The sequence below is a fragment of the Phoca vitulina genome, unplaced genomic scaffold (assembly GCF_004348235.1).
Source record: "Phoca vitulina isolate PV1807 unplaced genomic scaffold, GSC_HSeal_1.0 scaffold63, whole genome shotgun sequence".
Lineage (NCBI taxonomy): Eukaryota > Metazoa > Chordata > Mammalia > Carnivora > Phocidae > Phoca > Phoca vitulina.
The window spans coordinates 5,757,133-5,783,908 of NW_022589766.1; the positions used below are offsets into that span (position 1 = coordinate 5,757,133).

The 26,776-nt window shown below is 45.9% G+C and overlaps 1 protein-coding gene across 1 annotated transcript; it reads left to right on the plus strand.

The window, feature by feature from the left end:
• The first annotated feature begins 1,089 nt into the window (after nt 1-1,089).
• Nucleotides 1,090-25,178, plus strand: GCKR (glucokinase regulator). Its single transcript, XM_032391526.1, is given in 19 exon segments — nt 1,090-1,149; nt 1,433-1,588; nt 1,769-1,837; nt 2,660-2,728; nt 3,109-3,182; nt 3,535-3,601; nt 3,780-3,833; nt 5,035-5,129; nt 7,650-7,755; nt 9,139-9,257; nt 9,861-9,959; nt 10,196-10,293; nt 10,622-10,698; nt 11,081-11,177; nt 11,374-11,471; nt 11,572-11,655; nt 22,209-22,358; nt 24,422-24,556; nt 25,008-25,178. Coding segments are annotated over 19 exon segments (1,878 nt in total).
• The last annotated feature ends 1,598 nt before the right edge of the window (nt 25,179-26,776 follow it).

The window sequence follows — 26,776 nt, forward strand, 5'->3', positions numbered from 1 at the left end:
AACTGGCGTGGAGAAATTGGTCATCTAAGTGTCAGGTTTCCTAAAATCAGAGCGTCCAGAACCTCATAGGGCTTTTGGCAGGATCCAATGAGACAATGTTGGGGAATGTCTTTATAAATCTTATGACGCTATGTGACTGAGGGATTATCATTAATTTGCACCAATCTGTTAGTTACTTCGCTCATTTAACAAACATAAATCCTTAAGTTATTTCATGAGATCTGGAGTAACAACCTGGGTCTGAGTCCCCATTCTGTCAACTGTGTGATCTTCAGCAGTGACCTAACTTCTCTGAGCCTCAGTTTCACCATCTGAAAAATGAGGGTGTCAGTGAATGGTCTCTTGAGTGTTAATGTACCCGATGAGATACCGTATGTGAAAAGTGCATTGTTCAGTGTAAATAAATGTTGGCTAATGTTGTATTTAGGGCAGATACTTTGGTTTCTAATTCTCATTGCAGCATTTCTATTTCTGTGGCACTTTTTCCTGTAATATTCAGTTCAGCATGTGCCCCCCTGGGGCTCCAAAGCTTCTGTTGCCTTCCTTCTGAGATGAAAGAGTGAAATGGAGCAAGAGGGGCAGGGAGGACTGTGTGTTCTGGGCATGTGATCAAGCCATGGCCCAGGTCCTCTGACCTCTGCTGTCCCTGAGGACCCTGATCTCTGGCCTCCTGATGCATCCTGGTCCCAGAGCACTTGCTCAGGGATTCTCACTGTCCTGGGATTGGGTATTATCCTGCACTTCCAGGCTCCAGGCCCTCCAGAGAAGAGGTCATTGTGTCCAAAGTTAAGAGTAATGAACCTCAGGTTTTCCCCTGCAGGGGCAAAGCAGAGGCTGGGCAGTCTGCATGCATGCAAAGAGGGACCCCAGGAGCTTCCCTGGGTGACCAGAGGGCTGGGGACCGACTGACCAGGAAAGGGTGCAGGAAGAGGTACTCAGAGGGGGTGGTGCACAGAGAGGCCAGGGTACTTGGGTTAATCATCACTGTGGCTCAGATAAGGCCCTGCCAGCTGGAAGCAGAGTTAGCGTGACAAAAGGGTTTGTGTGGCTGAGGAGGCAGACACGACAGGGTGTCCACAGCCTGTGACCATGCCGGGCACAAAACGGTTTCAACATGTGATTGAGACCCCAGAGCCTGGCAAGTGGGAAGTGAGACCCTCTTCTCCATGTTGGTCTTCTGCACTGATTCCTAGAATCATTTCTCATCTGGACTTCCCTTCACCCTGGGTTTCTACTCTCCCTCCCCTCCTTCCCATCTTCCTTCCTGATCTTCTTCCCCTATCAGGCCCAGAGTACCAAGTGCAGGCTAAATCCTTGGATGGTGTGTGTGTGTGTCCAAACCTTGTGCCCGCTGCCACTCCCACCTCCAGATCAGCAGGCGTGAATGAGGCTTTGGCTTCCTGCCTGTATCCTTGTGCCCCCTTCCCTCTAGTTGTCTGGGTATGAGGAAGCCCTGCCAATCACAGAGAAGTCAAACCCACCGACCCAGGACCTGGACAAAGCAGATGCCGAGCAAATTGTTCGACTGCTGGGACAATGTGATGCTGAGATCTTCCAGGAGGAGGGGCAAGTCATGCCCACGTACCAGGTGACCCAGACCATCCCCTGGACACTGAAAATAAAGATGCCGACTCCAACCGTACCTCAACCTCTGCTCTCTCAAACCATGGTCCCCAATGTTTGAGACCTGAGAGCCCCTCCACCCCACCATTAACACCCCCCCAGCCCCAAATCCAAATGGCTTCTGATTCCTGCCTGTTGCCTACAGCGACTGCATAGTGAATCGATTCTGACCACCATGGTACAAGTGGCTGGCAAAGTTCAGGAAGTGCTGAAGGTACGGGCTCGCCATTTGCTCCCCTCCTGAACTTCTCTTCCCTCCACCTTTCTCTTTTCTTGGCCTCCACTTCTGATTTTGCTCCATCTCCATTCTCCTTTCTCCCAGTCCTCCCTCTGGGATCTTTATTGTCATCTTATTAATCAACAGTAATTATAATAACTATTATCTGCGTCATACTCTATAATTGACATTGTGCTTTCACACTCATTACCTTTGTAAAAACCTGTGAAATTGGTGTGATTGTCTCCATTTTTTTTTCAGATAGGAAAACAAAGGATAATCACGGTAGCTTGCCCAAATATATCCAGCTAATAATTGCTGGGTAGCACTGTTTTTTGTTTTTGTTTTTTAAGATTTTATTTATTTATTTGACAGAGAGAGACACAGCGAGAGAGGGAACACATGCAGGGGGAGTGGGAGAGGGAGAAGCAGGCTTCCCAGCGAGCAGGGAGCCCGATGCGGGGCTCGATCCCAGGACCCTGGGATCATGACCTGAGCCGAAGGCAGACGCTTAACGACTGAGCCACCCAGGCGCCCCGGGTAGCACTGTTTTTTATTGATTGATTGGTTGATGACAAAGCTGCTCTCAGTCCTTTCTGGAATAAGTAAGGGTTTGAATAAGTAGCTAAGCCAGAGCTGGGAGTCAGACTGAAGTTTCATTCTTTCTGCGACACCATACCACCTATGTTCTGTTCCCTTTTGTCGTAAGAGGAGGGTTAAGAAGTCTCCCCAATTGTTCTTCTGCTGCTGATAGAGAAAGAATATGCTTCCCCCAACCTGAGCTAGGACCTGGCGACATAGGCAGTTTTTCTTTCTCAGGAGCCTGAGGGGGCGCTGGTGGTGCTGAGCGGAGGGGGCACCTCTGGCAGGATGGCATTTCTCATGTCGGTGAGTACGCTGATCCCTGATTTTCCTCCTTCTGCCTTCTCGGAGTGACCCTCAGGACCATAAAGCTCATCATAGCTATGTTCCTAGGTGGCCCCCTCGAGGCCTGGCTCCCTCTCTTCCCAAAGCTAGATCTCACCATGGAGCCCTCATATCTTCAGAACCCACCCGATCCCCACCAGTCTACTGCCCGTGTCTCTACATCCCATGCACCCCCAGTCCATCATCTGCAAGTAGCATTTGAAGTGCCAAATTCCAAGCAGTACTGGCTTAAGCGCTGGCCTGAGGGAATCCTTATAAGCCTCTACACTCTAGGTGTCCCAAATCCAAGATAATCGCTCCCTTCACTATCATCACTACTTCATGTCCTTCCCCCCTGACAGGTCTCCTTCAACCAGCTGATGAAAGGTCTAGGACAGAAACCCCTTTACACCTACCTCATTGCAGGGGGTGACAGGTAAGACAAGCTGGCTTTGAATATTTTGTTTGGTCTGGACAGTGTTTTTTTGGAAATGTAATTTTAGAGCTTTCAGGTGAAGATTGTATCCAGTTTACTTTGGTCCCCATCATTTCTTATTGCCTTGCACTTGGCCCACTTCACATACTCATGTTACCTGATTGGCCTTAAAGGTACTGGAGTTTTTCAGCCCTATAGAGCATCTATCATGGTGTCTAGCAAATAGTAGGTGTTCAGTCAATGATAGCTTTCCCTTCATTCCCTTCTCTCAAAGCATTCTCTTCTCTGCCCTGGTATACCGTAGGCTTCTGCTTCCAAACCAGTGCCACTGACCTTGAGTCTGTCTTCTTAGGTCTGTGGTGGCATCTAGGGAGGGGACAGAAGATAGTGCCCTGCACGGGATTGAGGAACTGAAGAAGGTCTGTGTTTTCCACTGATAGCCAGACACCTCTGTCTGTTCCTTCCCATGAGGACACAAAAGCCCCCATCCAGCCAAAGCCCATTCCCTCCCCTAGTCCTGACCCTGACATCCCCACGCAAAGGTTTGTGTCCTAGAATCCTCCTGGTGGCACTGTCTCACCCACCCTCTTCTCCTAGGTGGCTGCTGGGAAGAAGAGGGTGATTGTCATTGGCATTTCGGTGGGACTCTCTGTGAGTGTAAAGACAGGCTGGGTGGATCCATTTTATAGGGAGGAAGGGGGTCGGAACAGAATAGCATGGAAAATAGATTGATGAAGTGGGTGCTAGAAAACAGAAAGGGTTTGCACAAGGAATTTTGATTTTACTCTCACTAATTGAGATCCAGTTGTATGAATGTGGGACGAAAGGGAAAGGATCCTATTTCAGAATACCTGTGTATCAATCCATTCAACAACCAAGGTAGAGGGACTAGTCCCAGCGTCAGCAAACTACATAGGCAAGTCAATCCTGCCACTGCCTGTTTTTGTAAATAAAGTTTTACTGAGACACAGCCTTTGTGTTTACATAACATGGCCGCTTCATGCTACAATGGTAGGGTTTCGTATTGTACAGAGTTCATAGGGCCCCCAAAGCCTAAAATATTTACTCTCTTGCTCTTTACAGAAAAAGCTGATCTCTGGGCCAGTCCTTTGCTACTTAAGCATGGTCCTTGCATAGTAACATCAGTATCTCCTAGGATTTGCTAGAAATGCAGAATTGCAGGCTCCCCCCCCAAAACCTACTGAGTCTGAATCTGCATTTTAACAAGATTCCAAGCACTGGACTTGGTGACCCCAATTTTCTCTCACCATTGCAGCATACTGATTCTAACAATTCACTAAGCAGAAACAAGTCCAGCAATGCTAGATGTGGAAGGAGGCACACAAGGAGGGCAGGACACTGACCTTAAGGAGCATAAAATTTAGTTCAGTAGTTTTTAAACTTTACCATGCAGAGGATTTCCTTGGGGAAACTTGTTAAAAATACAGGCCTGAGGCTTTCCCCATCAAATGTGGATCCAGTAGATCTTACCTGGGTCTGAGAATATGCATTTCTTTTTTTTTTTTTAAAGCAGGTTTTTTTTTTTTTTTTTTTTAGATTTTATCTATTTATTTGACAGAGAGAGAGACAGCGAGAGAGGGAACACAAGCAGGGAGAGTGGGAGAGGGAGAAGCAGGCCTCCCGCAGAGCAGGGAGCCTGATGCGGGGCTCCATCCCAGGACCCTGGGATCATGACCTGAGCCGAAGGCAGATGCTCAACGACTGAGTCACCCAGGCGCCCCTGGGAATATGCATTTCTAACAAGCATTTTGGGGGATCCTGATGCCTCTGGGCCTCGAGCAACAATAGAGTAACCCTTCTCATCATGCCCTTTTTCTTCCCCTACCATCAGGCTCCCTTTGTGGCAGGCCAGATGGATTACTGCATGGACAACCCAGCCATCTTTTTGCCAGTTCTGGTTGGTTGCAACCCCGTGAACATGGCCAGGTAAGCCTGCTGTAATGAAAGACAGTGACCGACCACACCCCGGGGGAGGCCAAGAGGGAACCTGTCAAAATCTACAGTACGACCACAAAGGGGATGGCACGGTGGATATGGTCTTATTCACCACATCTCAGAATATTAAAGTAAATATCGACTGTCCCTAAGCTTATGAGGTTTTTGTTTTCGGTGGGTTGTTTTTGTTTTTGTTTTGTTTTTTTGGTCGGTTGGTTGATTTATTCTCTTGTTTCAGAAAGGATTGAAGGCAGCTTACAAAGGCCACATAAAATACCAAAAGCATACATTCAAAACAGGAAGGGAAGAGACATGGGAAACAAGGGCCAGAAGGTAGAATAGGGTCAGGAAAATGCATACCACAAAGATGAGCATCTTTTCAAAGGAGCAGTGGGTGCTGAGTGGCCTCTGACTCCCCTTTGCCCAGCTCCCTTATTTTAGCACCCATTCTCCTTTGTCATTCGAGGCACCCCTTTGGCTCTGTTCCCCTTTCCTGAAAACTCTGTGCCACCCAATCACCTCTGCCTTATTCTCTATGTAGATGACCACTTTGACCTCAGAGAAGGTCAGTGTATGAAATCCATAGTGCTCAGGTGTGGTTCTGTGGATGTGCAGCCTTGGGAGTGGTTTTTGTTTTTGTTTTTTAGATTTTTCTTTTTAAAGATTTTATTTATTTATTTGACAGAGAGAGACAGCGAGAGAGGGAACACAAGCAGGGGGAGTGGGAGAGGGAGAAGCAGGCTTCCTGTGGAGCAGGGAGCCCGATGCGGGGCTCGATCCCAGGACCCCGGAATCATGACCTGAGCCGAAGGCAGACGCGTAACTAACTGAGCCACCCAGGCGTCCCAGGGAGTGTTAAAGCAATAAGAAGGTAGATTTTTAGCCCCTTGTGCGAGAGCTCTGATGTTGTCGCTTTGGGGTAAGGCCCTGAAATACCTATTTTTCAAAGACATCCCTGGAGATGCTGGTGCACAGCCAGGTTTGGGGAACTCTGCTAACTTAGCCATTGGAGTGAGCCTCCTGATGAAGCTAAAGGCTTTCTGTCGCTGGAGTATTCCAGTGAAGGCTTGTTGATTTCTCAAGAGCAGCTTTGCATTCAGGGGTGGTCTTGGGGGATGGGGCAGCTGGGTGCTTTCTGAGGTCTTTTTCTCAACTCCCAGATTCCAGGCTTGTAGTGTAATTCATGTGAAGATATAAATGAGTCTGAGATACTTTTAACCCTGCTCCTTTTCATGGAGGACTCTCCTTCACCAAAAATGTATCTGCTGCAGTGGATGCTAATTTCAGGCACTGTGACTAAGAGAAATAAAGGATTTCAAACAACGTAGGCGTGGAGATCTTCTAGTTGTTCCTTAAATCAGTGGCTCCCAAACTTGGCCAATCTTCAGAGTCGTCTGGGAAGCATTTTAAAAATACAGATTTTGGGGCTCCACTCCAGAACTCCTGAAGTTGATTCTCAGGGTGGGCGTGGTACCCAGAAATGGGTAGTTTAAAAAAAAAAGACAACAACTCAAACTTCCCAGGTGATTTTGATGACTAGCCAAGTTTGGGAGTCTCAGTTTTCCACTGTACAATGAACACTGTCTCCTCGCTCTGCTTAGGTCTCTAGGGACTTTCAGAAGTAGTTTGAGGACAAATGACAGAAAACACTTTACACGATGGGCATGTAATATGTGAAACTTGTTTGCCCTCGAGGAAATACAGATGAAAAAATATAAAAATAGTTCAAGAAGGGGTAGACATTTTGCAGGGATGGGATGATAAGAGGAGGTTAGAGAGGCCTTATAGAGAGGTAACTCTCTGAGCTCCTACCACAGTGGGTGATTTGCTAAGTACCCCCTAGCAGAGTTGACCAGTAGAGGTCAACTACAGAAGATCCCCATTCTTTGAGATTCCATGGTTGCACCTAAGCAGGTAACAAGTCTGTTGATCTCTTGTCCCCTTAGCACATTGTTTTGTTCATGATTAATTTATTCAAGAAATGTTTGCCGACTGTTAGGTGCTATGCTTCATACCCTGCAGTGGTATTCCTTCAGTAGGAACTGTTGTCCCTCCCTCAAGTAGTGAGGGGTTTGCTATTTGGGGAGATGGCCAGAATATATTCCCAGGAATGGGAAGGGCTTCTGATGGACCTTAAGACTGAAAATAAAGTGGCAGTTTTGACATTCTGATGATAGGTACTCCTCCAGGGACCTACAGAGAGTTGTGGGTAGTATGGCCGTGGCAGTGGGACATGGGCAAGGACCAGGATACGAGAAAGTTCTGGTCTCAGGCTGGAGCTTTAAACTTGAGTGTTGGCTTTGCTCTGGGATTAAATTGCTGAATGCATTACTAGCCCTTATCCTTGGGGTTCAGAGACACAGTGCCCCCATGAGCTCCAAAGCATATCTCTAGGAGATTGTTGATGTTAGACCCCAATCCCAATGTGGTCTTTGATCCTGACTCCCATCTGAGGCCCTTCCTTCCTTTAGATCCTCACAATCTCCCCACCTCTCTCTCTGTGGGCCCCAGAAATGACCCCATTGAAGACTGGAGTTCCACATTCCGACAAATAGCAGAGCGGATGCAGAAACTGCAAGAGAAACAAGAAGCTTTTGTGCTCAATCCTGCAATTGGGGTAGGATCTTCCCCACTCCCACCTAGGGAATGCTTGCCACCTCCCAGATGCCTCTGATTTTGTTACATCTTCTCTAAATTCCTGGCATTGTGTGTCAACTAAAATGTAGTAAAGCAAATCCTGTTTTCCCATTTCCTCACTCACCTTAAGATGTTGTATTTCCATCTTGATCCTGTCTCCTAAATCCGTAATCATTAAACACCTAACCCGTCTGGGGTGGGTTTCCCGTTTGAAGAACCTCTTTTGCATCTGTGAGTAGAGAGTATTGAATGGAATGGTAAATTGCTTTCTGTTTCTCTTACGTTTTAGTTTCAAATACAGGCTTTAAAACAATGGGATTCAGTTTCATCTTTCTGCCTTTCTAATCCTCTCCAAAACTGGGTGGGCCTTTCAAGCCTCCGGTGCTCCGGCGCCTTTTTCTCCGGGGTGGAGATGCGTGGCACTAGGGCATGAGCGTAGTCTACCCTCACTTAGACTTGACAAGGGCCTGAGCCGAATCCCTGCTGCTGGCCCTCTCTGCCAGTGATCGGCGTATCTGAGACATTCTCCTTGCTCCTCCCTCTGTGTGGTAGGAAGGCAGCTACCCCGTGTGAGGTCCCTATCTTTCAGCTCTCAGGCGCTCATCTCTCTTCCTGTCTGCAGTTGTTTACTTTTAATCTCCTTTTCTCAGACACTGCTTTGATCATTCTTTTTTTTTTTTAATATTTTTATTTATTTGTTTAACACAGAGAGAGCACAAGTAGGCAGAGCAGCAGACAGAGGGAGAGGGAGAAGCAGGCTCTCCGCCGAGCAGGGAGCCCGATGCGGGGCTCGATCCCAGGACTCTGGGATCATGACCTGAGCCGAAGGCAGCCGCTTAACGGCTGAGCCACCCAGGCGTCCCTTGATCATTCTTTTTGCAGCCATCTCTTTATGCATGGTGTGTCGTGTCACATCCCTACCCATTACAATGGCTGCTTCATTGGTCTGTCCAAAGGACATGAAATGTGGTGTTCAGATTGACAAACTGCTATTAAAAAAATGGGGGGTTGGGTGGGGAGAAACTTCTTGAAAAAAAAAAAAACACCCTCTCCAAAAAACACTTATCTCCTGCTAACGGGACACCCAATCACTGTGGCTTCCTCTTCAGAGTCCTGAATGTACCGTAGAAATGACCAGAGCTGGCCCTTACCCTCTCTCTTCTTCTCTCAGTGAAGCCCTCAACCCAGCATCCTCATAGCGCCCTGGGCACCCCCAGTCCTGCCGAATGCAGCCCCAGTGGCCTCTAACCAGACTCCATGCCAGGGGCCACCACCCAGAGTGCATGCCCAGCGGCCACTAATTAGTGAACTCCAGGATCCTCCTTCCTCTCCCAGTTCCTCTCAGCTGTCATCACCTCCTCAGCCCGAGGGCCTCAGTGGCTCATCCCGGATGAAAGGTGGAAGTGCAACCAAGATCCTGCTGGAAACCCTGCTACTGGCAGCCCATAAGACTGTGGACCGGGGCATCGCAGCAGCTCAGAGGTAGGGAGGATCTGGACGAGAGAGATCAGTCAGGCAGGGAAGGGGTTGGTACAGGTTGGGGGATGGCAAGTCCAGACGCAGAGACGGGTTAATGGCAGCAAGACGGAGGCCCCACCATGCCTCCCATGGGAAAAGAGCTGGCCTGGGGTTCTTACCACACAGAGTCTCGATTGTTTCCAGTGGACCCTGGATTCCTCAGGTCCTGCTAATCTCTGTGCCCACTTGGGACATCCAAAGCTAACCTAATTTCGGAGAGTCTTTGACTTGGGGATGGTCCAGGTCATGCAGGAAGAGCTCCTTCTGCTGGGGGCCTGCTTCCCTTACTGGGGTCTCTGGCCTGGCTCCCAGAATCCCCACTTAACCTCCTCATCTACTCTGATCCCATCCTCCTCCCACCACTCTCTTAATGTCCTTATCCCTCTGTCTGCTCTTTGTGTTCTGCTCACTGAAGCCCTTTCTATTCTCTGTAATGCATTCTGATAATACTCACTGCACCTCCACTAGGGACCAGCAGAACTTAGTTTTAAGGGAATTGTGCCTTCGGCTGGCAGGGGCGGGTACCCATGCTTTCTGAGGGGGCACTGGGCCCACCCCGGGTGCCAGGTGCCTTCTGGAAATCCTGCAGACATTTGAGCGGGCTCATCAGGTGACCTATAGTCAAAGCCCTAAGATCACTGCCCTGATGAAGCAAGCCAGCACCAGGTATGTGGAAATGTGTTTGGAGGGGGGAGGTGGCGTGGATGGGGAATGTGCTGAGAGCAGCAGAGACCCTACAAGACTCATTAACAGGGTGAGGGGTGTGGTCTGCATGGTGGAGGGGCATGGCAGGCTTCCTGTTGGTTTACACCTGTGCTCTGCCATGTGCATCTTTCTCTGATCCCTCGTCTTTTTTCACTGTGATCTCTCCTCTTGTGTCCTGACCTCTGGCCCATTCTCAGCCTGGAGAAAAAAGGCCGAGTGTACCTGGTTGGCTGGCAGACCCTCGGCATCATTGCCATCATGGATGGAGTGGAGTGCATCCACACCTTTGGTGCTGGTGGGACCCCAGTCCAGACTTTCTTCCTGGTTCTTCCTGATGCAAACCGATTTCCTCCCCCCCAACCCATGGGGGTTCCTCATTCAATGTCCATCCTGTCTTATCGGAATAGGCATTTCAGTCAAATGCTCCTTCCTTTGAACCCCTATTCAGGCCTTGGTCCCTTAACTCCCAGCCCTGCTTAGCTGTGGCCTCCCATGTGTGTGACACCTCACCCTACACCCCACTTGCCACTTTCCTCCAAGTCGCATTAACATCCCCCCAAGCCTAGAACTTTTCTTTCCTATAAAGCCCATCACTCCTTTCTCCCTGTCCTTAAACTTTCCAGATTTCTGAGATGTCTGTGGCTTTTTCATTGGTGATCACAGTGATATGTTTAACCAGAAGGCTGAGCTCATCAACCGGGTGGGAGGATGACGGGACATGGGGGAGGTTGTGAAGGTGATTGGTGTGCAGAATGGGAGGTAAGGGGAGGTAGAGACAGGTTGGGGAGTGTAACAGGGCAGACAGTTCAGAGAAGGGAATATGGGTTAGAGGTCGGGAGGCTTTGGGGCAGCACAGGGAGGGTGGAAGGCTCTGGATTCACCCTCTAAAGCTGGCTCTGGTCCAGTGCTCTTCCCTCAACTTGCTGCATCATCTTGGGCATAACACTTTACCTCCTTGAACCTCAGTTCTTTCATCTGTATACAAACACGCTGTATGAGAGGTCCTGTGAGGCCCTCTGCAGTCTCCGGGGCTCTGTGCTGGAGTTTTTCATGTGGGGGGACTCCCATCTTCTTGTGCCCAGGGTCCCCAGTTCTCCTTCTCCCAGGAGGACTTCCTGACTTCCATCTTGCCATCCCTCATGGAAATTGACACTGTGGTCTTCATTTTTACCCTGGGTGGTGAGAGGGAAGACGGAAGCGGTGGGGTGAGCAGATGGAGGCGGCAGAGTGACTCAGGGGAACTGTCATTTTTCTGGGTCTTAAGGCACCTGCTCTGAGGGAGGGCCAGGGGCACGTGTCCTGACTGGACCCCGGGGAACAGGAAGAACAGCTGGACAGCCAGCCTTTCATCTCTGGTGCCCTCCCCCTCTCCTAGACAACCTCACGGAGGTGCAGACGCCGGTGGAGCAGGTGAAAGAGAAGACTGCCAACCTCCAGACCCGGGCACACAGCACCGTGGGCCAGGCCCTGCCGGTGAGGGTCCGGCCTTGGGGAGGGAACCTGGGGTGGCAGTTACAGCAAGGCCTTCCTGGAGATGCTGCTCTGGCTCATCTCTCTCTCTCTCTTTCCCCAGACCCCTCTGAAGAAGCTCTTCCCCTCCATCATCAGCATCATGTGGCCACTGCTTTTCTTCGAATATGAAGGGAACTTCATCCAGGTATGGGGACTAAGAGGATATTATCTGCACTGAGGGACTCAAAGGGGGAGGGGTTCCAGAAATTAGAAAACTCAAGGCTGGAGGTAGAAAGCTTTGTTGGACTTCCAGAAAGCCAGCTGGGCAAGTTCTTGTGTCACCAGGTCACTGGTCAGAGTTTCCAAGGCAATGGCTCAGTTCTATCCAGGAATAGGCGCAAAAGACAGGCCAGGCCACCGGTCGTCTGACAGATACTCATTTGTCCTTTGTTACGGGTTCATTGTCGATATTATAGTCATCCTCACTATACAAAACTCTTTAAGGCATATGCTTGCAAATTCACTATGCTGAATTCACTGCAGACAATATTACACTGATATCGTCCGTAATACAATGAAATTATAATTCCACTAGTTATAATTTATTACAATATGTATTATCATTATAATTTTTGCTAATTATAATTTCACTTGTGAAGCACTGATAATGTTTGGGCAAAGCATTATCAGTGCAAGCACTGATAATAATCATAGAAATAATAATCAATTTGGGTGCACTTCGCAGTTTAGAGTTTAGAGTGGGCATTGGGACATCTGAGTATCAGTTCATCTGTGCTTTGTGGCCCAAGAAAGAAAGCAGTTTTACATCTGTGGTCCTCCGTTTTCTCACTGACACCTGTCCACCATCCACAGGGCGCAACCAGGGCCCCAAAGGGTTGCCCTGGAGAGATGTGGTCTTATCCATTATTCAGATCACCTCTTCCAGGAAGCTTCCTGACTTGACCAGACAACAGCTGCCATGCTTTCTTACCTGCACTAAGAACTCAATGGAAGCTCCCCCCCCCCCCCCCCCCCACCCCGAGCCAGGGGATCCTTGCTCCTTCCAGTGTGTATCTTTGTCTTCCCTTCCAAATGGTGTTCATTGGTCACATCTCTACTTTTTGGCATACTTTCCACATTCGTTGTCTCCTTTGACACTCACATCTTCTAAGAAGTCTTCTCCAATGAAACCCACAATGTTTAGCCCCCTCCTTGAAGTGAGATACCTCTCCGCACTTCCGGGTTCCACTGTACACTCATTGTACCTAATACACATGTAGGCCTATGCACTTCACAAACTATTTCATTTATAATAATCATTTCTCATAACGAGCTCCTAAAGGATGTAGGTTTTGTCCCTCATCTCAGATAAGGAAGCTGAAACTAAGAGATTAAGGGATTGTAATCATAGCCACATGGCTAAAGCAGGAGTCAAGACTCAAACCCTGGCCTTGTGACTCTAAGCCCATGGTTTATTTCACTTCACAATATAAATTTCAACCATATCCATGAATTGAGTCAGATTCTTTTACTCATTCCTTCAACAAATATTTTTTATGCACCTATCACATGCCAGGTAGTATTCCAGGGATAGGGGATATGGTAGGGAATGTTAAGCTGTGATTTTTTTTTTTTTTTAAAAGATTTTATTTATTTATTTGAGAGAGAGAGATTGAGAGAACGAGTGGGGGGAGGGGCAGAGGGAGAAGCAGACTCCCTGCAGACATGGGACTCGATTCCAGGACCCTGGGATCGTGACCTGAGCCAAAGGCAGCCACTTAACCGACTGACCCACCCAGGCACCCTAACCTGTGATCTTTTGAAAAAGATCTGTTTTTAAGGAAAATTGTAATTATAATAGCAACATTTTTGTTGTAAACAGTTCAGAAAATACAGAAATCAGAAGAAGGAAAAAAGTATCCATAACAACCTTCTTCTAAAAAACCACTTAGACAAATTTTGGAGAATGTCCCTCTAGGCTTTTTTATGCATACGTAAATATATTTATACAAAAACAGGACCATATTTGACATGCTGTTTTTAACTTGCTTCTCTTCATTGAAAATTATGAACACATTTCTGTACAAATATATCCATATCATCATTTTTTCTTTAGATTTTTCATTTATTTATTTGAGAGAGAGAGCATGAGAGAGAGGGGGGTCAGAGGGAGAAGCAGACTCCCTGCTGAGCAGGGAGCCCGACGTGGGACTTGATCCTGGGACTCCAGGATCATGACCTGAGTGGAAGGCAGATGCTTAACCAACTGAGCCACCCAGGCGCCCGACACCATCATTTTTTTAAAGATATTTATTTATGGTTTTGAGAGAGAGAGAGCATGAGTAGGGGGAGAGGGAGGGGCCGAGGGAGAGGGAGAAGCAGACTCCCTGCTGAACGCAGAGCCCAACGCAGGTGCTTGATCCCAGGACCTGAGATCATGACCTGAACTGAAGTCAGACAGTTAACTGAGCCACCCAGGTGCCCCTAATTCAAATTCCTTTGATAACTGTGGAGATTGGCCACCTAAAGATATATATTGGGTATTGCACTTTTTTTCTTTATTGTGTTACTTTTTCATACCTTTTGAGCATATTCACCCATTCTTTTGAGCGTATTTATTTTTTTCTTACTAATTTATAAAAGGGAGTGTATATAGCAAGGACAGTAGCCTTTTTTTTCTTGTTCTGTATTTTCCTCCAGTTTATTACTGTTTTTTATTTCTACATTTTTGATGTAGAGATGTTTTATTTTACATAGTCACATCTATCAGTCTTTTTTTGGTGTGTATGGCTTCTGTCTTATGCTTGATTCTGGTTTGTATCTTTCTAAATATATGGCAATTGTTTGAAATAAAGAGGCTTCCATTAGTAAATCTTTAGTTGCAGAAATATTTTTGATGTAAACTCCTCCCACACTTGTATTTTGAAAAATTTTCCACCCTACGGAAAAATTGCAAGAACAGTGAACACCCATACACCAATTTTTAAAAAGATTTTATTTATTTATTTGAGAGAGAGAGAGCTAGGTTCACCAATCTTTAACATTTGGCCACATCTGCTTCATCCCTCTTTTCCTCTGAATTATTTGAAAGATACTTGGAGATATGATGACACTTGACACAAATTACTGTGTCCCCTAAGAACAAGGACATTTGCCTACATAATCACAATATAATTATCACACTCAGGACAAATGACAGTGAATACAATTATCAAATCTGCAGACCATATTAAAATTTCCCCAATTATCCCTGTATTATTTTTATTTCCAGGTCTAGGATCCAATCAGAGATAATGCATTGCACTTAGTTATCAGGTCTCTTTAGTTTCTTTATTTTTTTTTTAATTCCTTCTTTCTTTTTTTTTTTTAAGATTTTGTTTATTTATTTGACAGAGACACAGCGAGAGAGGGAACACAAGCAGGGGGAGTAAGAGAGGGAGAAGCAGGCTTCCTGCAGAGCAGGGAGCCCGATGCGGGGCTCTATCCCAGGACTCTGGGATCATGACCTGAGCCGAAGGCAGACGCTTAACCGACTGAGCCACCCAGGCGCCCCTAGTCTCTTTAATCTAGATGAATTCTTTAGCTGTTTTTTGTGTCTTTTATGACACTAATAGTATAGAGTCTGGACCAATTGTTTTCCAGAATGTGCTTCACCTTGGATTTGCCTGATTGTTTCTTCATTCTATTCAGGTGAAGTTTTTTGGCAGGAGTACTGTATAGAGGAGACTGTGGCTTTGTCAGTGTATCAGATTAGGAGGTGCCTGATGTCAGGTCATTCCTTTATTGGTGATGTTTGATCACTTACTCAAGGTAGTGTCAGATTTCTTTTTTTTTTAAGATTTTATTTATTTATTTATTTGAGAGAAACAGAGAGAGAACATGAGTGATGGGGGAGGGGCAGAGGGAGAGGGAGAAGCAGACTCCCCACTGAGCAGGGAGCCAGCCGGGGGGCTCCATCCCGGGAGCCGGAGATCATGACCAGAGCTGAGGGCAGAAGCTTAACGGACTGAGCCACCCAGGCGCCCTGATAGAGTCTGATTTCTTTGCATCCTATTCCTTAGTGATCTTTCCCCCAATGGTTTTAACATCCACAGATGATTCTTGGTTGAATCAATTTATTACTATGGTGGCTTTTTAATGGTGATTTTCTATTTCTATCTTTCTGTCTACATTTATTAGTTGGTATTCTTCTGTAAAGAAAATCTCTCCCTTCTCTCCCCACCCCATCTACATATATTTAGACTCAGTATGGACTCATGCATTTTTTGTTGTTAAGCGTGTTTTAATCCATCCCTGTCATTATTGATTTTAATACTCAAAACGAGCTCTTATTCAAGCTGGCCCCTTTGTCCTTGTGACATATCCACATTAGTGTTTAAACATTCTTTGCTGTGTGTCTTTTTGGGAAAAAAAATAAATCACCTTTTCTCTTATGCAAAAGGGTAGCATATTATAGTCTTTGTGCCTTGCGTTTTTTAACAAGATATCTTGAAAATCACTCCACTTCAGTTTCTAAATCTCGTAATTACTATTTACCTGTGTGTGTGTATAGATGTGCGTCCGTACAATAGTGTCCCCAGCCGTCTATGTAGGAGAACAGAAATGTTGTCCCAGGTTCACCTCGTACTTTCCCTGGTTCCAGTCCTGGCTGGAATCAGTAATTTTCAAGGAGCCCCCGTGGTTGTCAGTGGGGATTGGTACAGCGGTCCCGCCTTCTCCACGTTTGCTTTCCACGGTTTCATTTACCCCAATCAACTGTAGTCCAAAGGGTCAGTAGTAGCCTAACGCTACGTCACACTGCCTACGTCATTCCTGTCCCTCCATCTCATCCAGCGGCCATTTTGTCATCTCACATCGTCACCAGAAGGGGAATGGTGAATATAGTATAATAAGATATTTTGAGAGACCACAGTCACATAACTTTTATTATAGTATGTTGTTATAATTGTTCTATTTTATTGTTGTTGCTGTTCATCTCTTACTGTGCCTAATGCATAAAATAATCTTTATCATAGGTATGTATATATAGGAAAAAAACAGTATGTGTATGGCTCGGTACTGTGCAGTGTCGGGCATCCCCTGGGGGTCTGGAACTCATCCCGTGGGTAAGTGGGGACTGCTGTATTTAAAACCTAGGTGTAGGGGCGCTTCTGCTACTGGTGGCTTTGCCCCTAAGCAAAGTTCTTTGGTAGAAAGAACAAGTAAATACAGGGGCACCTGGGTGGCTCAATCGGCTAAATGTCGGACTCTTGATTTCCGTTCAGGTCATGACCTCAGGGTCATGAGATTGAGCCCCACATCCGGCTCTGTGCTCAGGGTGGAGTCTGAGATTCTCTCTCCCTCTGCTCCCCTCCCTGTTTGTTTGCGTGTGCACTGTCTCTGTCTCAAAAAAAAAAAAAAAGAAAGAAAAGAATGAGCTAATATAGTTGACCTTGAAAAACACGGGGACTAGAAGCACTGGCACCCCACACAGTTGAAAACCCCCCTATAACTTTTGACTCCCCCAAACTTAACTAATAGCTTACTGTTGACCACAAGCCTTCCCAAAAACAGTCAACACATATTTTTAAAGTTATATGTATTATAGGCTGTATCCTTACAGTAAAATAAGCTAGAGAAAAGAAAATGTTAAATCATACAGAAAATTTATTTATAGTACCACACTGTATTTATTGAAAAAATCTGCCTATAAGTGGACCCGTGTAGTTCAAACCCTTGTTCAAGGGTCAACTGTGTATTTTTTTTCACATAAGTACATATATACACATTTATGAATGTATATGTGTTCTCCTTCCTGTTTTCCCTTAGTGAGAATGTTGATTTCCAACATCATCAATATATTTATCCATTTGCTTAGTCCTGCAATAAATACTGGTTTTGAAATTGCTACCCTAAAACACTATCATCAACAAACTTACCAAGAATGGTCAAGATTTCTTTGCAGTTCTTTTTGTCTTCTGACCATATCCCACGAAAGATACCTAAAGTGTCAAAAGTCACTTGCATTAAATTTTTTCCTCTCTCTCTGTAGTTATGTTATCAGTATGATATATAGTTAGTTTCATTTCCTTTATTTTTATTTTTTTTCCATTTTAGAAGTTTTTTTAAGATTTTATTTATTTGTCAGAGAGAGAGAGAGGGAGAGCACAAGCAGGAGGGGCAGCAGACAGAGGGAGAGGGAGAAGCAGGGTCCCCGCTGAGCAGGGACTCAATCTCAGGACCCTGGGATCATGACCTGAGCCAAAGGCAGACACTTAACTGACTAAGCCACCCAGGTGTCCCTGAGTTTTTTGTTTTTGATATCACTTTATCTTTTGAATATGTAAAACATAACGTGGTTTAAAGTCAAACTGTAGGGGTGCCTGGGTGGCTCAGTCGTTAAGCATCTGCCTTTGGCTCAGGTCATGATCCCAGGGTCCTGGGATCGAGCCCCTCATTGGGCTCCCTGCTCTGCGGGAAGCCTGCTTCTCCCTCTTCCACTCCCCCTGCTTGTGTTCCCTCTCTCGCTGTGTCTCTCTCTATCAAATAAATAAATAAAATCTTTAAAAAAATAAAAAAAATAAAGTCAAACTGTATAAAAAGGAGATGTCCCACCCCCTTCACTCTTCCTTCCTCCTGTCTCCACTCATCCCTACAGGTAAACAATTTCATTAGTTACTGACGTGCCTTCCTGTGGTTCTTTTTGCAAAAAAAGTGTGTTTGTATGTACTTTATAATTTTTTCTTATACAAGAGGTACTGTGCTATGTATATTCTTTTGTACTTTAATGAGATATCCTGAAAATAACTCCACTTGGGTTTATAAAACCCTTCCTCATTATTTTTTACATTTGTGTGTAAATTGTACATGTGCAAGAATTACTTGGGCAGTCTCTGATGTAGGACATTTGGTTGTTTCCAATATTTTGCTATTACCAATAATGATGCAATGAATATGCATGTATTTTTGTAATGTAGAAGTGTATTTTTGGGGTAAATTCCTAGAAGAATGAGAGCTGGGTCAAAGGATAAATACATATGTAATTTTGTTAGATACTGCAACATTTCCCTTCATAGAGATTGTCCCATTTTGCTTCTTTTTTAAGATTATTTATTTATTTATTTGACAGAGAGAGACACAGTGAGAGAGGGAACACAAGCAGGGGGAGTGGGAGAGGGAGAAGCAGACTTCCCGTGGAGCAGGGAGCCCGATGCGGAGCTCGATTCCAACACCCTGGGATCATGACCTGAGCTGAAGGCAGATGCTTGACGACTGAGCCACCCAGGCGCCCCTTCCCTATAGCCTCTTTAAGAGCATTCTCAAGCTTTTGGATTTTTGCCAATCTGATAGATGAGAAATTCTATTTCTGTGTGGTTTTCGTTTGTATTTTACTTATTATGTGTTTAGTTGAGTATCTTTTCACATGCTTAAGGGTCTTTAGTAAATCTTTTTGTGAATTGTGTGTTCATGTAAATACATGAAATATACTCATTTTCTAATGGTGTTGGGGTCTGTATGATCCCTTGATTTTTAGTACTTTATTTTTATTTAAAGATATTATTTATTTGAGAGAGAGAGAGCACAAGCAGGGGGAGTGACATGCAGAGGGAGAGGGAGAAGCAGGCTTCCTGCTGAATAGTGAGCCCGATGTGGGCTCGATCCTAGGACCCTGGGATCATGACCTGAGCCGAAGGCAGACACTTAACTGACTGAACCACCCAGGTGCCCCTGATTTTTAGCACTTTATAAATCAGAGGCATTAGTCCTTTCTTTCTGATATATATTGTAAATATTTCATTTGGGTTTTAACCATGCAAATGTCTTTGTTTTAATTTTTCTGGGGTAGAACTTATTAATCCATTTTTTGTTGAATCTGGACCTTGAGGCACAGAAAGCTCTCTGCTACTCCCAGGTTGTAAAGGAACTCCACCTGTGCTTTCTTCTAGTACGGGTTTCTTCTAGTAAAAATGGTTTCTTTTTTCTTTCTTTTTTAAAAAACACTTAGACCTGCAATTCATTAATTGATTCTTGTGTATGGGTTAAGGTATGAACCCACTTTTATTTTTTTCTAAGTGATTGTCTCTCTCCATATATATAATATATATTTATAATTTATTTATTTGAGAGAGAGTGAGCGAGAGAGAGAGAAAAGGAGCAGGGGTGGGGGCAGAAGCAGACTCCCCATTGAGCAGGGGCCCCATATGGGGCTCCATCCCTGGACCCTGAGATCATGACCTGAGCCAAAGTCAGACATTAACTGACTGAGCCACCCAGATGCTCCATCTCAATATATTTTTTAAATTCATCTTTTCCTGAGTGATTTGAGATGCTACTTCTATCAGATACTTAGTTCCCACGTGCACTGGTTTATTTATGGACTTTCTGTTCTGTTCTACCAGTCTGTCTATTGATGTGATGATGCCATACAGTTTAAATATAGAGGCTTATTGTGTTCTTAATATCTGAAAGGTTAGTGCTTCTCTCACTTTTTTTTTTTTTAAGATTTTATTTATTTATTTGACAGAGAGACAGATAGTGAGAGCAGGAACACAAGCAGGGGCAGTGGGAGAGGGAGAAGCAGGCTTCCTGCCGAGCAGGGAGCCCGATACGAGGTTCGATCCCAGGACCCTGGGATCATGACCTGAGCCGAAGGCAGACGCTTAATGACTGAGCCCCCCAGGCGCCCCTCTCACTCATCTTTTTAAGGATTTTTCTAGGTACATTTGCTGCCTTTTTTCTATATGTACTTTAAAATGAATGCGTCTGGATTCAAATTATGTACACTTTAATATATTTTTGTGTTAATGATAGCTCATGGTATACATGGTAATATAATGGTCAGTGACATAAATGATATAACCCAGAGTTGATTGATCTCTTTCCCACAGCGCAGTCTGTGTACTGCATACTAGCTAGCTCCATTCTGATTGGTCAGATTTCTGCGTGTGCGCTCTCTCTCTTTTTTTTTTTTTGGCCAAATGAGCCACAGTATCTTTTTTTTTTCCCCCAGTTTTTATTTAAATTCCCGTTAGTTAACACACAGTGTAATGTTAGTTTCAGGTGTACAATATAGTGATTCAACACTTCCATACAACACCCGGTGCTCATCACAACAGGTGCACTCCTTAATCCCCATCACCTGCTTCACCCATCCCCCACCCACCTACCTTCCCTCTGGTAACCATTGTTCTCTATAGTTAAGAGTCTGTTTCTTGGCTTGCCTCTCTCTCTCTCTCTTTTCCCCCCTTTATATTGTTTCTTAAATTCCACATATGAGTGAAATCATATGGCATTTGTCTTTCCCTGACTGACTTATTTCACTTAGCATAATAATCTCTAGCTCCATCCACATCATTGCAAATGTTCTTATACGGTACTCATGTCCCTGTCAATCACTTATTAAGTATTTTCAATATACCCTCTGCAAAGGGTGTGTGTGACCCACTATTTCTAGGATGCCAGAATAAGAGGGTAGAAGTAGTGGTAGCTTGTTCCCTAGCCTGGCTAGGACCCAGTAATTAATCCTCTCAATTCTTTTTCTGGACTCCGGTCATAGTAATAGATGCAAAGTGCAGTAATGGAGGTTATAAGTGCAAGAGATGAGGGCCAAGGACAAGTGGTGTTTATACTCACAGTACTATGTGTTTGTACAGTGTTTTAGTTTTCAGTGTGCTTTCCCATACATTATCTTATTCACCTAGGAGATGATTGTGGCCAAGTAGGAAATGCCTTCATCACAAATCAGAAGACCTGGATTTAGGTCCTGATTCTACATGTCACTATTAATATAAGTTTATTCAAGTTACTTCTTTTTATTTTTTAAGATTTATTTATTTATTTGAGAGAGAAAGAGAGACTACAAGTGGTGGGAGGGGCACAGGGAGAAGGAGAGAAAGAATCTCCAGCAGACTCCCAATGCAGGGCTCGATCTCATGACTCTGAGATCCTGACCTGAGCCAAAATCAAGAGTCGGACGCTTAACTGACTGAGCCACCCAGGTGCCCCTCACGTTACTTTACTTTTGACCTCTAGTTTCCACATATGTAGAAATGGGGATAGAAAATCCTATTTCGTTGGGTTGTTATAGGTTTAGATTGAATTAGTTTTCAACAAATGTGTATTGATCAGTAACCATGTATCAGCCATTATCAAAAAGATTGGGGCTCTGGAGCAGAATAAGACACCATCTCTGCTCTCAAGGAGCCTTTGGTCTAGTGGAATGAATCCCAGGATCTTCACTCTTCCCCTGTCAGGTACCTGGGGAGCAGAAGGAAAGTTCTGATAAGTGCAAAACCCTTTTGTGCAAGAACTCAGAGAAGAGGGTGCCTGGGTGGCTCAGTCGATAAGCGTCTGCCTTCGGCTCGGGTCATGATCCCGGTGTCCTGGGATCAAGCCCCGCATCGGGCTCCCTGTTCGGCAGGGAGCCTGCTTCTCCTTCTCCCACTCCCCCTGCTTGTGTTCCCTCTCTCACTGTCTCTCTCTCTGTGTCAAATAAATAAATAAATAAAATCTTAAAAAAAAAAAAAGAACTCAGAGAAGATATCTGTGTACTGGGGGGTCAAAACCACAAATGTGTGACACCACCAAGTTTGCCTGGGACAGTCCTGGTTTACAACTACTGTCCTGACGTCTAAACTCTGGGCTGGTCAAACAAATTATGTCTGTATTTTGGTCCCTGGTTTTTGATCCCTGGATTCCTGTCTGACAATAGGGCCCTATTCACCCTGTTGCTCTACCATCTTCTAATTTCCCATACCCTCGTGTGTGTGCCCTGTTTAGAGGTTCCAGCATGAGCTAAGCACCAAGTGGGTGCTGAATACTGTGAGCACAGGGGCCCATGTGCTTCTTGGGAAGATTCTCCAAAACCACATGTTGGACCTCCGCATTCGCAACTCCAAGCTCTTCTGGCGGGCGCTGGCCATGCTGCAGGTAGGCTGTGATGGGACGTGGCTGGGTGGGGCCCGGCCCCCTGCCTAGGCTGCCACAGAGATACGGACACGTGTGGGGCAAGGGCTGACTTTACTCCTGCGCTGCCTCCTCCTCCTATCAGGCTCATCCTCCACTCTGGGGAATGTATGTGCACGCTTGGGGGCATAACTGTGTGATGATAACTATCAGACAAGATTCTTTCAGTTACAAGTATGTGACAGACCTCTAATTCATACCGGTTTAAGCTAAACAAGGCAAATGACTGGTTCACGTAACTGGAGTTCCAGGGTAGCTCGATCCAGATACTCCAAACAATGTGCTCCGGAATGTCAGCCTTTAACTCTCCTTTGTGTTGTTCTCCTTCTCAGGCAGCTTTTCTCCAGTAGGTGGCAAATTGGCCCCCGGCAGTGCCAGCCTAGCGTCCTACCAATTTAGCAACCCGAGTGGAAGGAGAGTTTATCTGTGCCTGTGATTCCCACGAATGCCTGGGAGGAAGGGCTCTCGCTGGCTTGTCTTGGGTCACATGCCATCTCTGAGCCAGTCACTGCTCCAGGGGAAAGCAGCCCTCTGCCCAGGCCTGGCTCATGTGCTCTCCCTATGGGATGGCACTGGAGGAAAGGGTGGGAAGTGAGCCTCAGTCAAACGGCCTGGCCTAAGAATGGAAGAACCATAGTTCCCTGGAGGAAGATCAAGGTGCTGGTACTAGAAGGGGGAGGAATGGCTGCCGAGCAGATAGCACAATAGCTGGTCATGAAAGGAGGGTTGTTAAGTTTAGCAAATAAAAATACAGGACAAATTTGAATTTCAGATAAATAAAGGATTTTTTTTTTAGTATAAGTATGTCCCATGCAATATTTGAAGCATACTTATACTATTTTTTTCATTATTCATTTGAAATTCCTATTCCTGGGTATCCTGTATTTTTATTTGCTAAATCTGACAACCCTGTGTAAAGGGAATCAATCAATGAGCATTTAGTGAGCACCCACCAAGTCCCTAGAACCTTCTCTAATGAATAGAACCAACCAACCAGGAAAAGAAAAGTGCTTTATGCTCTTTTAGATCCTGGGGTTGGGGTGGGTAGGGGGAATCGGAGATATGTCTGATCCAGGACTTGGCATCCCAGAGTGGCCCCTCTAAGGATTACGTGGAAGATTGAAAGCCAGACCAGAACTGGGGCTTACCAAATGTAGCTAGACCTGGGCCATCCAAAATGGCAGTCACCACCCACATGTGGCTACTGAGCACTTGAAATGTGGCTAGTGTGTCTTCGGAGCTGAACTTTTATGTTTTGTTTAAAAACTGAAGCAGTGTAATTTTTTTCATTAAATGCAACTTTATTGTTTTGGTAGAACTACATTTTACTTTTACATCGAAATTCAGTACCTGAACTGAGATGTGCTGGGATTATAAACTAGACACTAGATTTCAAAGACATGATACAAAAATATTGTAGAATATCCTATTAATAATTTGTAATATTGTTTATATGTTGAAATAATATTTTAGATATATATATTGGATTAGATAAAACATGATTAAAATCTATTTTCTTATTTGTTTCTTTTGCATTCCATGTGTTTCTTTTTTAATGCAGTACTAGAAAATCTTAAATTACATATGTGGCTCACATTATATTTCTCTTGGGCAGTGCTGAGCTAGTGGGGGGGGCGGGTGACAAAAAGGAGCAGCTTTTGCAGATGAGCAGTCTTGGCAGGGTATGAAGGATGGATGGGGTTAAGGAGGAAACTGGAAGGAGTGAGTTCAGTTTAAGGTTACCAACCTATGGGGTTGGTGGCACATGGCTGAAAGTGTGACCAAGTTGCCATTAATCCTCCAGTTTAACCCGGCCCATCAAAGCCCACCACTAACCCTTGTTCTTCACACCTGGGGATTGTGAGTTTGGGATCGCCTATAGGGACCACTTCTCTACAGCCTCTCTGGCCAGTCTTCAGGATCCCAGGTGCCTGCCTCCCACTCTCCCACTCCTTTCTCCTCCTCGACTTCATTCTCTGCTCCCCTGGCCTTCTAGCCCGACACTGACCTTCCTGCTTCCTCCACAGCGGTTCTCTGGACAGCCCAAGGCTCGATGCATCGAGACCCTCCTCCAGGTGATCCACTTCCCCCAGCCACTGTCGGATGACATTCGGACTGCTCCCATCTCCTTCCACATCCAGGTTGCACACGAGAAGGAACAGGTATCCCGCCGGCAGCTAACATTTATTGAGTCCTTTCAGCGTATCAGGAATTTTGCTTGGTACTGCGTTTACAAAGTTAGTGATGTTCTGCCAAGGAGCTCCCTGTTTCTTGGGGAATTGTGATTGTGACAAGGAGGCACAGAGGTGTGGAAAAGCTGCTGCGGGGGTGCAGAAATGGGGTCTGTTTAGGAGGGGAGCCAGGAAAGAGGGGGAGGAGGGGCCTTTGAACTGGGTCTTAGAGGATGAATAGGAGTTTTCTGGGTCTGGATGAAGGCTTCTTTCTGTTCTTAACCCACCTCACTACAATTTCTGGTCTTGATAACTCTCTTCTACTCTTGCATCCAACCTAGTAGCTTCTGACTCCCACACCGAATGCTCTGGCTCTTCCACGGCTCTTGCCCAGATGGCCTCACTCTCTCAGGCTTCAGTTCTCCCTGCCTCTTCCCCACAGGTGATCCCCATAGGCTTGCTGAGCCTCCTATTCCGGTGCTCCGTCCCTGAGGCGCAGGCGCAACTGGCGGCCGCTCCTTCTGTCTGTGAGGCTGTCAGGAGCGCCCTCACTGGGCCAGGTTGGAAGCCCGGTGCGGACCCCCTGGAAACCCTAGAGACTACCCTGCCCTGAACTGGTGTTTCTGGGCGCGAAGCCCATGGAGGCATGTTGGGCCAGCGGCACATGTGTTGGGAGGAGAGGCCCAGTCCCCGGGGCCACCCGCAGCCCAGGGTGAGGAAAAAGAGTCTCTCTACTTTGGGGGAGTTCTTGTTCTTGACCCAGTGGTCTTCACTTTCACTGGCATATTCTGATTTCAGAAATAAAACAAAATGCCTTGTTTTGGAAAGTTAACCTTCCAAACTCAGTAGATCAGAGTCAATAAATTAGAGGTGGGACCAGATGGGTGGCATGGGTTGGTCCCAACAACAGGTTTGTTTCTTTACTTCCCTCCCGTACCCCTCAAACCCATTTCATTGGCCACTGATCCAGACCTTATTCCAGCATCTCTGTATCCCTCATCTCCAACATGTGGGTTCGTGCGTGCACGCACCTGCGCATACACTCTGCTCCTGCCCGGAATCACACAAGCAAGGAGAGGTGGGAACCTAGATGATTCCAGAGGAAGAGGGGAAAAGTTGTGTCCCCAACACAGGACACCTAGAAAAAGGATGCCAAGTAGGCAGGACAGCAGGTTCCTTATCACTAGAATTGAAAGCTACATCCACAGAGTAGACCCTGAAGTGAGGGTTGCTTCCCCTGCCCAAGTTTGTAAGGGGAACATAAGGAACTCGGGGGTTGCTGAACAGCCTTTGGTGGGGGGATGTGATGAACACTAGAAACCCCAGTTTGTCCATTTTAGACCTCAGCTTCGACTGTTTTGATGTATCAAAGGCAAACCTGGCCCATCCCAGACCCATCCCAGCTCTTCAATGCCTAGGACATAGGATTCTGATAATAGAGAGCTGGCTCCCCCTTGTGCCCGAGAAGTACACAGGTAAAAACCTCAAAAGCTCACTGGAACCTTCAGGCAGTAGGGTGACCACTAAGGAGCCAGATTTTGGTTTTATGAGGATGGAGTCACCAACCTTGTAAAGGCAGCCGTAAGCGCCCTCGAAATGTCTGTGGGTCTCCAGCCTCTATCGGAGTGCTCTTTGGACTCCGAGTACATTGGACCCGAGATCCTTAACCAGGGCCACTTTCTTCAATCACCACTCACCCGACTTTTCAGTGTCATCCCTTTGGTTTTCATCCTCCACAAACACCTCTTCCTAACTCAACAGCTCAAGATGGGTAAAGTGAGGAGAGATTCCTGCAAAAGCTCTCTGTTTCTCTTTACCAGAACTTTCCCACTTGTTTTCATTGGGTAAATTCCTCTCTCTTCTTGGCATCATGAGCAGGGTCAAATCAGAGAAGATACCCAGGTCTCTAGCACTGGAGAGGGCGAAGTACCCCCTTGATCCTGTTGGTGATACCAGCCTGTGCAGTAGCCCCACTCCCACATGTGGAATGGATATGGTGCATGGTCAGATCTCCCCAAGGCTGGATAAAGGAGGACTCTAGAAGTCCAGAGGGTGTTTTGTTTTGTTTTGTTGCCAAGTACTTGGCTGGTACAGTGATATCAAGTCAATTCAACTCTTGTTCAGTTGTGTATGATGTTCAGGTGTAATGAACTAGGTGGAGAAGCAGCTGGATACATTCTGGCATTATGGAGGAGATAAACATGGCTAAGG